Source organism: Morone saxatilis, unplaced genomic scaffold (genome assembly GCF_004916995.1).
Source record: "Morone saxatilis isolate NCDOM2014 unplaced genomic scaffold, NCSU_SB_2.0 Contig24, whole genome shotgun sequence".
Taxonomy (NCBI): domain Eukaryota; kingdom Metazoa; phylum Chordata; class Actinopteri; family Moronidae; genus Morone; species Morone saxatilis.
Genome location: NW_023339807.1, coordinates 18935503 through 18952128, shown reverse-complemented (window position 1 = coordinate 18952128; position 16626 = coordinate 18935503). Strand labels below are relative to the sequence as shown.

At 40.9% G+C, this 16626-nt stretch overlaps 1 protein-coding gene across 1 annotated transcript; it reads left to right on the top strand.

Annotated features, from left to right (window-relative positions):
- Window positions 1–225: 225 nt before the first annotated feature.
- On the top strand, window positions 226–16163 carry mtf1 (metal-regulatory transcription factor 1). The gene is made up of 11 exons (XM_035672017.1): window positions 226–363; window positions 1975–2507; window positions 6206–6444; window positions 7428–7559; window positions 7940–8013; window positions 9791–9924; window positions 10347–10424; window positions 10565–10667; window positions 10752–11422; window positions 11927–11993; window positions 12329–16163. Exons 1-11 carry the CDS (start codon window positions 336–338, stop codon window positions 12814–12816), a joined length of 2547 nt encoding a protein of 848 aa, XP_035527910.1. The 5' UTR covers window positions 226–335; the 3' UTR covers window positions 12817–16163.
- The last annotated feature ends 463 nt before the right edge of the window (window positions 16164–16626 follow it).

Genomic DNA, 16626 nt, shown 5'->3' with positions numbered 1-16626 from the left:
AACACATTTAGTTTTCTCCCAATGTTTATGTGAGACGACCCATCCCCGCACTCAGCTGATCGAATCCAACTTGCCACATAAAAAGTGAAAAAGTTAAATCAAAAACAAAAAAAGCGTTTCATGTTTTAATTCAGCACCAGTATTGATATTTCATTTCCCATAATTCATCACGAATGGCCGTGAGTGTGACGTTGTGTGGTATCCTAGGGAGGGGATAGAAAGAAAGTGCTAAACATCCAAAGCACACATTTTAAACACAGGTAAATATATTTTAATGTCACCGCCTTTCAATCGACGAGCTCAGGCGTAAGAATGCCAGCGTAACCCTTGGTGGCATGAAACTTGTTACCCCTGCAGGGAAGGGTAGGTTGTGTCAAATGTCGACAGTAAACAGGCTAACGTTAACGGTTAGCTCCCTAGCTTAGCTACGGAGCTACATTGTTGCTAACTAGCAAAAGCTATGCATGTGAAGAGCAATAAGTGATAGTTCACTGCCCGACGTTCATTTAGCGAGCGAGCTGAAACACAAGTGCGTCGTTGTGTGAACTCTGCAACCGAGTCGCGTCGCGTTGAGGAGTGCGACTAGCGAAAGACGTTTTTGTTTCACATTAAATACAACTAACGAGTGACTGCGGTTTGGTGTCTGTTTGTAGCAGCCAGCTTTAGCTGCATATATCTCTGTGGCTAGCGACGATGTGACCGAGATGTTACTCCGTGAAATAACGTCAGGTTAGTAGTCGTTAACGTGCACGGTGAACCTCGGTACCGGGACATTAACGCGGTTCACCGTTACTTCATTGTCAGGTAAACGGGGGAGACTGCGTGTTTATCAGGGCCACTGTGTTTGTAAACCGCGCAGCGTCGCAAACGTTAGCTACAGCCATGTCGAGTATGGAAAAGTTAACTGGTAGTAGTGTGAGTGTGGCCGTGTTTCCCTCTTTATTCGTTACGTTTTGTTTAAAAAAAAATAAAGCTAACCTGAGGAGTTTCTATCGATTACCAATCATCAAACACGACCGTTAATTTAACCGTTGAGTTCAACCGCTGCTGTCTCGTGATTCTGTCATTGAAAGGAGAAAGTTCTAGATCCCCGTCGGTTAACGTCAGTTTGCCCTCAACGACACAATACTGGAAACTATTTAAACCTTCATTTGACACCCGAAAGTCTGCTTTAGGAGTATTTACATTGGTTTTTAGTTTGTCCCTCTCCAGACACGGTTGATATATTTGAGGCTCTGTCAAAGGCCTGTCGAGATGCATTGTTTTTTAGGTGTTTGGATGAACATATTTTTTCTAATGGCCAAGCTGAGGCAATATCGCTTAGGGGTGGGGGGGGGTCACTCATCTGGTCCACTGCTATGTTAGGACACGTCCAAACCTCTCAGGTCATTAGGGACAGGTTTGCTTACTGTTGGAGAGTCAAATTAAACATGAGGAACCAGCATTCAGTTGTTATGTATCACATATTTGCAACAGCCTCCCAGAAAGCAGGAGGTCTGCTCGGTCTCTCAGTTAAATCACATCTTGCACTGAATTTTCTTACTCCTTTTTTATTGCATTTTAAACCCTGTTGTGTGTCTTTTTTTTTGTAACACTTTGTGGTTCTCTTATGTCTTGTCTTAAAGGTCCAGTGTGTAAGATTTAGGAGCATCTATTGGCAGAAATGGAATATAATATTCATAGGTATGTTTTCACTTGTGTATAATCACCTGAATATAGGAATCCTTGTGTTTTTGTTACCGTAGAATGAGCTGTTTCTATCTACAGCCGCCTAGTTTCTCCTTTGCGCTTGGAAGGAGAAGCTGAAGCAAGAGTGTTTCAATCTGCAACTACACAGCTAGATGCCACAAAATCCTACCCACTGGACCTTTTATTGCCTTTTTATGTCTGATATACCAACAAACTTCCCTTGCCTTGTATAAACTAACTCAGTTGCTAAGAAAAAGTAAATAATTTTGCCCATTTATTTTTCAGGCTGTAACATTAACAGTGTGAGTGTGCAGTCCTCCTTGCCAAGGAAGGAAAAGGCACCAGGGACCATGAGCGAGAATGGCCCTCATACAGAGGCGCCCATGTATTTTGAGGTGGAGGTGGATCCCCTGGAGCGGGACGACGAAGAAGAAGAAGACAAAATCCACTTTGACAAAGACGACGACCTGATCCCTGCGTCTTCATCGTCATCTGGTCGGGTGTACGACCGCACCACAGTGCTCATTGAGCGGGACCCCATCCGGCTGGATGAGGAAGGCGAAGAGGAGGGTCATTGTGGGGGCTACGAAGACGGGGTCACCTTCCTGACTGAAGGGGAAGGTGATGGAGATGAGGAGGAGGGCTCTCTGGCCTTCATGACAGACCCTGATGGCATGTCACAAGGTTATGTGCACCACACCATTTCTCCGGACCAGATCCAGTTCACAATAAATCCAGGCTCCACCCGCATGCCACGCAACATAGAGGGGGCTACTCTTACCCTGCACTCTGAGTGCCCCGAGACCAAGCAGAGAGAGGTAAGCCCAAGTTATACATATACCTTTTACTTTGTTTAGTATAAACACAGGGGCACAATGGTTTCAATAAGCAGCTTTGTTTTGTATTGTGCTTTTATATAGTATCAAATGGTGTCAATTCATTTTCACACACAACGCAGTTACAACACAGATGAGGGTGGAGTTTATCTTTACGTCACTGAGCAATGCTTAGTTATTTGTGCCTAGTTTTGTCTGGTTCTCGCTGAAGTAATTGCTTGGTTAGCTAATCACTTCACAGGAGGTAGAGCGGGTCTAATCGGGAGGTTGGCGGTTCGATCCCTGGCTGCTGCGTGTTAGAGTTTTCTTGAGCACGATACTGAACCAGTGCTGGGCATCTGTGTTTGAATGTGTGTGAATGCCCTCAGTTTGCGTTTCTCACGAGCAGTTGTCACCTTGCATGGCAGCCGCTGCCATCAGTGTATGAATCTGTGAAGATGGGTGAATGTGACAAGTAGTGTACAGCGCTTTGAGTGGCCAGAAGACTAGAAAGGTGTTATATGAGTACATTTACATTTCCTAACACGTCAAATGGTCTTACTTTTTTTTGTTTTACGTGGTTGTTTTTTTTGTGGTCAAATGCAAAGTGCAATTGCAAATACATAAATGTGCTGTAAGATCTTTCAAAATGAACTTCTCCAGTAGCATGACCATGATTGCTGATTTGGCTTAGGGAAATGAGAAGATGCCACCTCAGTGCACTAAAGAGTTCAGCACCTGTCTGTAGGTGGTGTCACTCTGCGTCCACACTGTGTTAACCCAGTGCTGGACCTCGGCGTAGCCCACTCACAACCCTATTTGTGTCCTGCTCCTCTCTGTATTCATGTGGTGAATCTGCCGTATTTTGACAGCCATCCCAGCTTAATTAGCGTAAGTGAACTATAAAAGCGTCTGATGTAAAGCAGCTGCTCCTTGCTGAGGAAAAAGCAGGAGCCTGAAGGAATACAGGGAACAATGTATCCTCCAGTTATCAACTCAACCCTGTGTTCAGTCAGTTGTTGTTGTTGTTGTGACACACAATATATTCCGCCAGATGACAACAACATCAAAACAAGAGGATGTTCATTATTGAACAGTTACTTCAACATCTGTTGCAGCGAAGAATGGGAAGGGAGTTTTACAGTTTGTATAGGAGGGGCAGAAGTAGAGAAGATGAACTTTACAGCCAACTTTATGTCCCTATTCTTTTTGTTGTTTAATACTCTAAGACTATATATTAATGACGGGGTTTCTGCGGCTAGATGTGAATAGTAGCATCATTAGATTTGTGGAGTTCTGGAGTTTAGTTTTTCCGTAATTTTATTAGGTGACATAATTAATGTTAGTTTGATCAGTGAAGGTTAAAAAAGCAATTGTGGTTTCAGAATCAGAAATACTTAATAATCCCAGGTTGTAAATTATTTTCGTCTAACAACACTCCAGACTAACAAAATGACATATTATACAAACGAACACTATTATTATAGTATTATAAGGTATAAGATCAATATACAGGTAGTATACATGTGCAAAAGAATGAATGAATGTCTATAATGTTAATGTTGTCTAGAATGTTTGTTAGTCGGTGTAACACTAAGAAAATACTAAAACTAAGAAGAAGGAAAAAAACCAAGAAATACACATTTCTAGGTATAGTAATAGAGACATACCGCTTCTCTTTTATTGTGAATGTTTGGAGAATGTGTGGTTCTTTTTGTCAGTAAGTAACTACTTAATATTTCCAACAAGACTGCAACAACAAAATGGTGCAACACTGGTGTGATGGTTTCACAAGAAAAGGACACGTTCTTGGTGACGGTCACATCCCTTTTCAGTGAAAATGATTTGTTGCCAGAGAACTGTCTTTGGGAAGTAAACAAAACATGAAATAATATAATGTGCGTGTGTGTGCGTTACTGTGTGGAGGCAAGCACTGTACATCTGTATGTAATGTTGGGTAATCTTGATCACAGGGGATCACTGTGCTCGCAGTGTTGGTTGGTTACGTTTAATTTATCTGCATAGTTGTCTTTGTTATTGTCTTTGTTATGTACGACAGCGTGAACCCCCCGAAAATAGAAGAAATCTCTTAATCTTTATTCGTCTTTAAGCTCCTTTCTTCCACTTTGTCTGATATTGTTTGGATTTTGAATGTAAAAATGCCTTTCAGTGGAGCGTTTACAAACAATCTCACATTGTGTAGTAAATTGTGTCAGTGTCAGGTGCTGCTGATGTGAAGATGAGCAAATTGTAATGTGCATTCACTAGATAGAAAACTTGCCTTGTTAAAAGCCTGAGAACACCAGAGAAGACCCAACGGTGGCGAATTGAAAACCCCAGCCGCTTGTTGAACAGGTAATGACGAGCAACATTAAGCACACAGTGATATCGCTGAAAATACTTTCTCACAACCATTCAATTTGTAATGAAGTGGTCTTTTCCACCATGCGTGTGGGAGACCAAAGCATAGCAAGCTCCTCACAGTATGAAAGTGATGGTTGAGGAGAGTCACGATGGTGTGGGAGCTGAACACAGAACAGAGTTACAAGCTTTAGCAGGCTTCCCACGGCGGCTTTGCATGGATGTTTCCTTAACAAATGATCTCTCCCTCATCCTTAAAATCAAAGTGAATGGGCTTCGACTACCCATCACTCAGATTAGTGTTTGTTAGTAAGACTGAAAGGCAAGTTAATCAGCTTTCTATCACTCTCTGTGCGTACCAGCTAAGCAGGTTTTGTCCTCTTCTTTTTAGGATTTAAAATGTAACTAGGTTTGTAAATAAATGACATTGGTAGGCTTTTCACTGATGTCAGTTATTTTCCACACTGACAAAGACATGTTTAAGTTTAACATCCATTAGCAAGTAAGTGTAAGTAAGTGCCAAGTGTATTATCATTCACAGTCAGGCAGTCTTTAATACATTGTCCTTTCATAAATACATTATTTTAGGTTTGCCTTGCTTTCAAGTAATTTGTGCTTTAATTTTGGACAAAACAAACATCTTCACCTGACATGACTTTAACAAAATGAAAGTGTTTGTTTATTGCTTTCTGTAAAAATGACCCTTGCTAATTTTCCCTTTTTCTGGGTTCCTGGCAATGGAGAGGTACTTTATCTAACACGTGCCGGGGTAAACATGCAGTGTGTTTTGTCTTGAGAGTCGTGTTCGTGGTCAGTTTCATGCTGTGTGTTTTCATAAGATCCCTAAGAGGAATAATGTTAGCTGAGGAAGGGGATTTGCTTGTCGCGGTGGTCAGCCACAAGCTTCCCCCTCCTGACTTTGTGTTTAATACAGGATAGCATTTTTTTTTTTGAAGAAGAGAATGGGCTGCTTTTATTCACATAACCCCGGGGCTTTTGTGTGAGAAGAGAGAGCAGGGGAAGATTGGTCCTCTTAAAAAGAATTGGATGGGATGTATTGCAGGGGGGGTTAGTCATCATTGCTGTCCTTTGTGCTCACTCGCTTCCTGCGCTGATGGGTGGCTGAGTCATTAAGTTCAAGTCCTGTCTGAAAGGTCGCACTGACTCAGACTGTCACATAGTATGGCAAGGCTGGTTATTACTGAGACGAATGAACATTACTTTCTCACTAGGTTTTTCAAATAAAGGTTAAATACTACTTAATTGATTTTTGATAGACGTACTGTGTATTGAGCTGAATTCAAGTGCTGATATGCCCCCTCCTCTTCTTCCTCTATCAGGTGAAGCGCTACCAGTGCATGTTCGAAGGCTGCACGCGGACGTACAGCACGGCGGGAAACCTGCGGACACACCAGAAGACCCACCGGGGCGAGTACACATTTGTGTGCAATCAACAGGGATGTGGAAAGGCCTTCCTCACCTCTTACAGCCTCAAGATCCACGTCCGGGTTCACACCAAGGAGAAGCCGTTTGAATGTGATGTGCAAGGCTGTGAGAAGGCTTTTAACACGTTATACAGGTAAGCCTTCACACAGCTTTGTTTGTTTGTTTTGTATTTGATTTTCTGCTCATGGTGCTGATCATTATCACCACTGGAGGTGTTGATAGCGGTCTCTAGTTAGTCAGCCTTCAGGTCACCTAAAAGGAGGGTCAGGGGTCAAAGAGGGTTGGGAAACTGTAGTATAAGACAAAAATAAAGATTGAATTGTATCATGATATAAAGTTAAAATACACACAAATAACAAAATATGGAAATGGACACAAAATAAGTATGTAAATGTAATTCAAAGGTTTAATTTTCTTATGTTTTCTATAGATGTGTGCTGTGTGTTGGGAGTCAGTAATCTTCTGACCACAGCTAGTATTTTGAAGAATATTCTTTTTTGTCTACTAATCTCAAATTTGACTTTATCCAAAGAAGGATTTGGTCAGGTGCAGAAATACACAGGATGAGTACAAACCCACAAAAAGTAAAGCAGTAGAAACGATCCTCGAAAGGAATAATACTTAGAAAAAGCAGAACATTGTCATCTCAGGGTGCTCGGTCTTGTATCTTCCTATCTATCCTTTTTTCTAATTATCCAGTCTCCCTAAATAAAAATATCCTCCTCTAAGAATCCACATAGATACACAACCCAGGAACATAGAGCTGATAACAAAGGATTGTCTAAATCTTGTAGTGTTCATCTTCCTTTGCAATTTTCTGACCCTTTTTAGTTTAGTTTAGTTAAAAATGTAGTTTATATTTATTTAGTTTATGTTATTTTTCTATTCTTGACAACTCTAGGCCCAGTTACAGGGTTAACCTATTTTGACCAATGCCAGACACCTTTTTCATTGGTAGAGATAGAGATTGTGTACTTTTCCATCTGCTTTTTAGACATTCTTAAGATAAGTTCAACAGGAATCAACACATGCCGGTTAATGCCACTGTGCTTAGTTTGTTTTTCTCTGCATGTTTTTCATTGTGGTTTAATGAAACCCACTTAATTGTCTCTGCAGGCTAAAAGCACACCAGAGACTTCACACAGGCAAGACATTCAACTGTGAATCAGAGGGATGCACAAAGTACTTTACCACACTCAGCGACCTGAGGAAGCACATTCGCACACACACTGGGGAGAAGCCATTCCGGTGAGCATTTTCATTATCACACCAGGTTCAACCCACCTCTAGTAGAAGATGGAGAAACTGATACTGAATGTTTGCTTGTCCACAAGCTTTTTAGGTTGTTGTTTTCATATTAAAACATTTTACTCGTAGTGTGTCTGATTGTGTTGTTTTGGGAACTCCGTTTTGGTTAAACAAAGGCCCAAAATTGTAGCTTAATGCAGAACTCTGCACATTAGTTTCCCATCTGTTCTACATATATGTAGTTGGCTATATGTATATGATGAGTTGAGTGTGTTTGTTGTTCTAGCAGGGGCATGGCACTGTCTTTTAAAATGCGTCACTGTCTATTTGCATCTGGTCTTAAGCAATCCTGACAATTTTTTTTTTGTCTTTGCCTTCAGGTGTGACCACGATGGCTGTGGCAAAGCCTTTGCTGCAAGTCATCACCTAAAAACACATGTACGGACACATACAGGTACATATTAAACATATTTCTTTAATCTAACCTTGATTCTTCTAGGGAAGCTTGAACAAGGACATTTTGATTTTGCAGCTCTGCCTGATTTGCATTTACATTGTTAGCAGTGCCTCCCACTCATAGTTCATTTGAATCGTCTAAACAAATAGATTTTTACTGCAGCCTAAAACATTATGTGGATTTTATTTACTACGTCTTCCTTACAAAGGTCTGTATAAATGTAGTTAAAGGAGCAGTAAGTAACAGCGCTGTGTCCATGGGTACTTTATTGATTGGTCAAATAACTTCTCTAATTGTTGTTGGCTGTGCTCCTGGACCTGGCTTACAAGCTAAGTTTATGAAATTAGGTTCTTAAGTACTTATTTTCCCACAGGCTGACTTATTGAATTTTCTTTATCTACGTGTAAACTTCCATCTATTTGGAAATGCGCTAAAGTTACTCCTCTTCATAAAGTAGGTGATGCGCCAGATCTTAATTCCTCTGACTAGTTTATATGATTTGCACCACGTCTAAAATGATTTGCTTGTTTACCTCAAATCTACTTGTTCTGGTTTTCAATTGCATTTCTTTTTTTAGTTTGGGGTTGTTGTTTTTTTTGTAGTTTATTTGTATACTCAGTACTTTTGACATAATTGTAATTTGTTTGGCATTGCATTTATTTCTCATTAGTTTTGTGCAGATGACCCTTGTAACTGAGATGTAGTGTGTGTGGTTAGAGCCCTTATGTGTGCATTCTTGTTTATGCACGTTGATTGTTTTGTGTCGCCTGGATTATTTCATTTTATTATCAATACTATTAAGTATTTATTTCTGTTTTAAATGTCTGTGCGATGGAAAAACTTGAATGAAGAAGAATCACTCGTGCTAAAGACATTTTCAGGAGCCCTTGATGACTTAGACAGCAGGATTTATTGGGGCTCGATCGAGGATCAATACATTATCAGCAGTACAGCTGTAACACAGTGCAGGGCCAACCCAATTCTGAAGGTTCTCTTCTGTCGAGGGATATTTAACACAAATCTAAACCCACGAGCTCTGCTGGTGTCCAAAATATGGTTAGAACATAGACAGCTACATTTGTGTGAAGATCAAATTGGGTAGTCTCTAAACCTACCTACGCTATCCTAAGCCACACACAACACATAAAGTCATATTGTTCTTATCCTTAGTCTTCCTCAAATTAAAATAAAAATAAATTAAACAAGGAAGGAAGTTCCCTGTGGCCAAGTCCTATATAAAACTGCTTCTATGCTTGTTCAAGGAGGTGCCGGCTACTGAAGAGATGGCCAGCTAGTCACTCATATCCAGATGGTTTCTAATATGTGGTTCCTTATATGTGTTGATTCTCCCAACCTGTAGACTGAAAGAAGGTAGCAGAGCATCAGACCAACCTATCAGCCTCCTAAACTTGGTCCTGTTTCCATGATTGAGAATTTATCTTTGTTTTTATGTAATCCATCCGGTGAAAGAAGTGAAACATTCGATTGTCAAGCAGCTTTCTGTGTTTCCAGTTGTTCCAACATTGAACACTCAAAATGTTGTGGAACATTTAACTCAAATTACAGTTAATATGAATTGACTTACTGACATGGAGATAGTTAATAGCTGTGTATTTTTATTGTTTTATTGTTTTTTTTTATTGTAACATAGTGCCATTTACTTTTTTATTACAAGGGTGAGGTTTTAGATGAAATGACAACATGTTTAGTGTCTGCAGTAGGTCATTGTTTTAGCTCTTATCTTTTGGTCTGTCTGTCTCTACTCATTCTGTAGGGGAGAAGCCATTCAACTGTCCCAGTGATGGCTGTGAAAAGACTTTTAGCAGCCAGTACAGTTTGAAGAGTCACATCCGGGGCCACGACAAAGGACAGCCCTTCACCGTCACCCTCACCCATCCGCTCTCTGAAGTGAGTCACAGTACAGAAACCTCCATGTTGCTACACTTCATCATGTTCTCCCTCCACAGCCTTCGAGCAACATGACACTACGCCGATCAGCCGTAACATTATGACCACTGAGTGAATAACACTGATTATCTGGTTACCATGGCACCTGTCAGTGGGTGTGATGCATTAGGCAGCAGGTGAACATTTTGTCCTCGACGTTGATGTGATGTGTCTCTCACACACAACACAGCACGTTTTATTACGAGATGGGAGACTTTGTAGAGAGCATGCTCCTTTGAATTAAAACCTTGATTTTTAAATTAACATGCAATCGATGTTGCATTATTTTCCAATTTTGCTCCCCTGTCTTGTTTGCATGACTCAGCGCTTGATCCCATAGCAGTGGCAGGTTTAATTAGGTTCTATTCATCTGTTAATTACAGGATGCAAATCACTCGCTATGCCTCAGTGACTTGAGCCTCATCTCTACAGACTCTGAGCTACGAGAGAACATCCATAATGTAAGTGTGGCCTTTTTCTTCAGCTTTGTCAAACGCACGTTGGAGACGGTGACTTATTTTGACACCTAACTGCAATAAGAATTGTGAGGTTAAACAGGAGTTTCTGGCTGTTTTAACACTTAGTTTCAATTTTATTACAGGCTCAAAATTTGGATCTCAACAATGTGACCCCTGTGAAAATCTTTGAGCTCATGTTCCAGAGTCCTGAAAATAGTGTCAGCCAAGATGATTCCCATCCCAACGGTCAGTACATTTCAAAACCTGCCAGCTTAAGTTGTATCCCGTTTTCTTGTCCACTGATAGAGGTTTTTTTTTTTTCTTTCTCAGAGAGCCTTGCTGAATCCTTCAACCTAGAGACCTCTACCCACCCGGTAGTGACTGATGCCACCGCTCTCATCTCTTTCTCTCTCAATCATACCTGCTCATCTTCCTGTTCCCACACAACTGCAGTCATGGAGGCTCCTTCACAGCTCAGTCAGAGTTCTTCCCCTCAGGCCTCCACCCCTGCCACTGTCACCGCTACTGTCAGCTCCACACAGCCTCCTCCTTTCATGCAACTAACAGGGCCTCAGCAGATCTCTGATGACCCTGCCCAGGCTTCTGTCCAAGCACCAAACCATGTCACCCCCCAGCACTATGTGGCACTGCCACCCACATTCCTGCAACCGGATAGTGCCGCCCAGACCACTCCCCTACCACCACCCATCTCCGCTCCTCCTCCTCCTGTGGCTCCAGTACTGACCACCACAGCACCAGGTACTGCTGCTGTGTCTGTTGTTGCAGCCACCACAACAGATGCTCTGGCAGCTGTGGCTCAACCTGTGCCTTTGGCCAACAACCCTGTCCCCATCTCTGGACCCGGTTTGCCTACCACACCTGCCACCATCACCATAGCTCCCACCCAGAACCTGCTGCAGCCCAGCCTGGTCATGTCTGACCAGAACCTCCAGTGGATCCTCAGCAGTGCTGCCAACAGCCAGCAGAACCCAGAGCAAGCAGTGAGTAGTAGTAACCACACAGTTATTGTACTGAGAAATGGTGACTTGATGTGTACTAGTCTTTTTTTTTATTTTGTGATGTTTAAAAACATACATGCATGAAATTAAGTATTTCTTGCATTTTGTCTTCTAGTTGTAAGTATGTTAGTGTGACAGGATTGGCAAAAAACACACAAAGGTAATTAAGCAAATACATAAACTATAAATTTAACAAAGAATGGCCTTTCCCTTTCACGTATTTCAGATTCTGTAAGGCTGAGCTGTATTATAATGGTTTCAGTCTGCAACTTCATCACTAGATTCCACTAACTCCTACACACTGGTCCTTTTAAGATGTAAAGTAAGCTATGATAACTATGACTCTTAGTGGTGTGTTCATCATGGACTGGATTTGTACAACACACATACACAATCCATATCCCTGCAAATCAACCTCAGTGCTGTAGGGTCTCCCCAGCTTTCTTCAATCCTGCTTGAACTGTGGTCTTTAATGTTTGTTCACAGCCACATCAAGGTCCAAAAGTGGAAAAGGTTTTCTTCACTACAGCCATACCAGTGGGAGGAAATGCCGGTAAGTCAATGAGTAGTGAATTATTTTAGAGACTGGCCAAACGGCTGTAATGAAATCATAAAGGTGTTTTGACATCCAGCGCAGTACTTCGCTTTGATAGGATGAATTAAAGAGCAGATTGATGTCCAAAGAGCAGTTTAATTATACTTTATTACTAATACAGTAATATTGTGCTGAATGAATACACAGTGCTCGGGTTATCTTAAGTATTTTCATTTACTTTTGATATGCTTTGCAGTACCTTTGGAAAGCAGACGATAACAGATTGTTATCAACTTAGTCACTTTGTTTTGTCCTTCTTGTCTTCAGTGAACTTAACACTGTTTCTGTTTCAGGCAACTCAGTCCAACAGATCGGCCTCAGCCTGCCCGTCATCATCATCAAACAGGAGGAATCCTGCCAGTGCCAGTGTGCCTGCAGGGACTCTGCTAAAGAGAAGAGTTCAAAGAGTGCCTCCTCCAGTGTTTCAGCCCCAGCACAGCAGCAACCGTCAGAGCCCCCTCCTCCCCCACCACCACAGCCCCCAGAGCCTCCACAACATCCAGCCGCCTCATCTTCCTCATGCAGCCTCCCCGAGTCTTCCTCCAAGGTGGGTGAGGTGAGGCTGGAGGCCCCCTCTTCTTCTTCTTCTTCCTCCTCCTCGGCTCAGACTTTCTCCACGATAGTGAGCAGCACTGCCACCAACCCTCCCTCATCTGACGGGTTAGCCAATATGGACGTCTCGGAATTCCTCTCCCTGCAGAGCCCTGAGACGGCTGCCAACATTGAGGCTCTGCTTCTGGTCGCCGATGACTTTAACATGGCCACTGATGGCAACTCTTAGAAGAGCTGCCTTTGAGTCTGGCACCATGTGTTTGTCTGTTGCACCCACTCATCCAAAGGCATCATTTCCACCCACATCTCGAGTCATTCTCCACAGCGGCGCCTCTTCTTTCTCCCTATATAGTGTGTGTATCGAAGCCCCTGTACCTGCAGTGGATTCTGTTCTGTATGGCATTGCGCAACATATACACGAACTATGAATTATTCTTTTTTTGCTGTCTCATTGCAGTAGTTGAGTTTTTAAAAACAGGATTAGTTTGCTTATTGAGATTTAGCAACGTTAATGCTATTTAATGCAGGGAAAAGGCAGTAGATCCTTTGTTGTAAACTTAATCAAACTGTATATAATAACCCTCGATATCCACTCTGAATTGATCGGATGAAACAAATGAGTGTCGTTGAAGCACTGATAACTTAAGAGTTCCGTTTTCCTGGATTAAGGTCACACACCCGCGCAGGAAAACAAAACGTGTCGGTATATCCTTGTACTGTACTACAGGTCCTAACAAATGCTTAAAAGCTGGTATGCAACTGACCAGAATGCACTGTATATTAGAGGAATTTGCTACAATTTTAACAAGCATTGCTCCCAGCTAGAATTTGAAGGGGTTGGCCACATAGCCCCTCATATGGCTGTCACACAATATGAAGTGATTTCCTCAGTATTTTTGTTTCCTAGGAAGACTATTGTAGTCCAGAAAATGTGATGTGATTATTTTCTACTTCTTTTGACAGTTATTTACTAATTGAAACAAAAAGAACCTGTGACCAGATATGCCTGTCTTTTTAAGTGAAATTAAGTCAATACATCAATAAGTTGCCTATAACTTAAACTAATTTAAAATTGTACATCTTAATTTATTTTAATGCTTGATTCTTTCGTTATACTGGTAATATTATCTTTAAGATAGCAGAGAAATCTATTAATTTATTCCAATCACTTGTTGTATTTTTAAGTTGAGCTGTTTTTATGTTACTGAATTGCTTTTTTTCTTTCATTTTTTTTTATTAAGAACGTAATGGGTATTGCTAAAAGCAAGTTTGAGGAAAGAGGCACCTATAGTAGACTGCACAGTGAAGCGAATTATCCTCAAGGATCTGCTTGTTTGCAAAAATTTGTCCACAATGAAACAGAAAGGAACTACTGTCAACATCCCATGTTTTATAGGGTTGTGACCCTCTCAGGGATGCATCAAGTCATAACTGATCCTGGTTCCCTTAATTTGTTACTTTAGACAAAGGTTTTCTCACCAGATGCCCCACACTTGCAGTAGCCCTACGTTTTGCTGCACTCTTCCCTGTTTATTGCACACTAACCTGTAAAGTGAGTAACCTGACAGCTTGTTAGCTGAAGTGCAGCACCACTACAGACTTTTGTATTCAACTGCTGTAAAGTAGCATTTAAAAAAAGATGGTGTCCTGGTGACAGTGTAAATACAGTACATTTTAGTGTAAACATCTTTGAGAAACTTGTAGATTATTCTAGAATTTGTATTTTTGTATAGACTTTTGAATTACTAACTCAGAGTTTGGAGCTAATGTATCCCTGGCATTCTTCCCCCAGTCACATTTATGCAGAAGAGTTTTTGCTGTGTTGAGTTGAATAGTTCTACTAGCAGCTGGGCTTTTGTACAGTCCCCATAGTAACAAAATATATGTAACACATAGGCTCCTCCTCAGAGTATAATTTAACAGTATTGTTTCACATATGGGACACAATGCAATGATGATAGAGCGACGGCATTATGCCCTGTATACTAGAGTGTAGAGCTACTTGGCCTTACAACATAACTGTTCTATGAGCCTCCTTGCCTTGACAGTCTCTGCTTCAGACTTGCCATTGACATGCCAACACATTCATCATCACTGAGTCTCAGGCAATCGCTTCCAGCAGCAGATCACAACAAGGCAAAAAGCATTGAGACAGAGAAGCTTATTGGTTTTCCTTGAATCTGTATTGTTTTCCCAACTGTCTGTTTGCTAAAAAAATATATATATATATAATCAGCTACATAACAGATGCATGTGATGTGATTCTACATTTTAGTCCAGGCAGTAGGATCAAAACCAAACTCACATGCACGTCACTTAACCTATCTGGGTTGGTTTTTTTCCCCCCTTTCTTTTTCCATGATTTCAAAATGGAGCTTTCCCTCAATTCACAGGTGCCAAGAAGGTATTTAGATAATGTTGTGAAAGCCTCCAGTCACATTTTGTCCTCTGAATCATTCCAGATATGCAGTATTAGATATTAAGAGTGTCTCTACTCGGCTCCATTGGATTGCAAAATGGTAACAGCTTACTCACCGTTTCCGTGTTAAGGCACTGAATGAAATTACTGCCAGGAGTCAGACTCATACCATCAATATGTATTCTCATACATGCATACTGTCATTGAACACAACTATGCAATTTTAAGTGTGGCATTCACAAGTTTAAATATTGACTACAAGACAAAAATATTATTTATTCCTCCCTCCAATAAATTATATTCTGCTGAAACATTATATGCAGAACTCTAAAGGCAAACGTTGCTTTTCCAATGCATACACATTAAGCATGCTCTTTGAACTCCAGTATATCGCATTTCATGTTCCACATTTTGAGTGGTGTGAATCTGGACGTTGTAGTTGTCCATCCAAGTACTGTTCCCATGAATGTTGCACCGCAGTTTTCCTTTTACATGCCTTTTAAAACCAACTGGATTTGTTTGAAATATTTTGTGAATGAATGATTCTGTTTTAAGAATTGTTTTGGTCAAATGTACGCAGCTTTTTCCTTCTTTTTTTTACTTTTACACTTTATGCATAAACATGTTTCATTTGGGCTCACTCCATCTAAGTTGTCATCTCAGCCTGTCACATTTGACATCTCTCGGCTCATCTTTACCAATAAAAGTTAAGCTTGCAGCTGCCGATATTTGTTTTAATCAATAAGCAGAGAAATGTTTGGTTGTTTTTTTTTGGGTTTTTTAAACTTGTGGCCCAGGTTAGTCTCTGAAAGTTTACCAGGAATGGTAACCTCAGTAAATCACTGATGGTGACATTTGTTTGGAAGCACATTGTTTGATTACAAATGTAAAGCCAGAGTGTTTTTTGGAAACAGAATCGCCAACATTTTTCCAATATGGGCAATATTAAAAAAAACAAAACAACAAAGGTGGGGGGGGACTATATGCTTCCAAAGGAATGTCTTGACACCCAAAGAGTGATGAATTGTTGAGGATTTGTATTTTTTAAAAGAATGTATAATGTGAAAATGTTTGCTTATGCTTGTTTCGTATAAAGTATTATGATAAATAACTTTCTGAATTGAGAGCAATATAATACTAATAAAACCTTATCCTTGTCACTGAAATGTTTCTTCTGCTTAATGAAGTCTTTGCAAAGTTGATGTTCATTGAATTGAATTTATTTAAATGATAGAAGCATGGGGGGGTAAAAACGAAAAAAAAAGACTTCCACTTCTGGTCACTTCTGTGGTGGTAAGGACACATCCTGGAGAGACTTCCTCTGTGGGATATTAATAATGTTAACTTTCACAATCTGCAGTGAGTCACATGGGTCTGAGGAGAGAGAGGAAAAAGATCTCACCAGTAGAACATCACTTAGATCCTTTAAGTCATTCAGGACTCTGTTGCACAGGGTTATCCTGTCAGACAGATTCACCAGTCTCTCCTCAACGTCCTCCAGCTTCTGCGGAGGACACAAACATGTTGGTCACCAGTTAATTTGAGCGGACAGCCGTCAAATGTTAAAGCCTCACACTGTGTCTGACCTGTTCGACCGGTGAAACGGCCTCATCAGTCCGC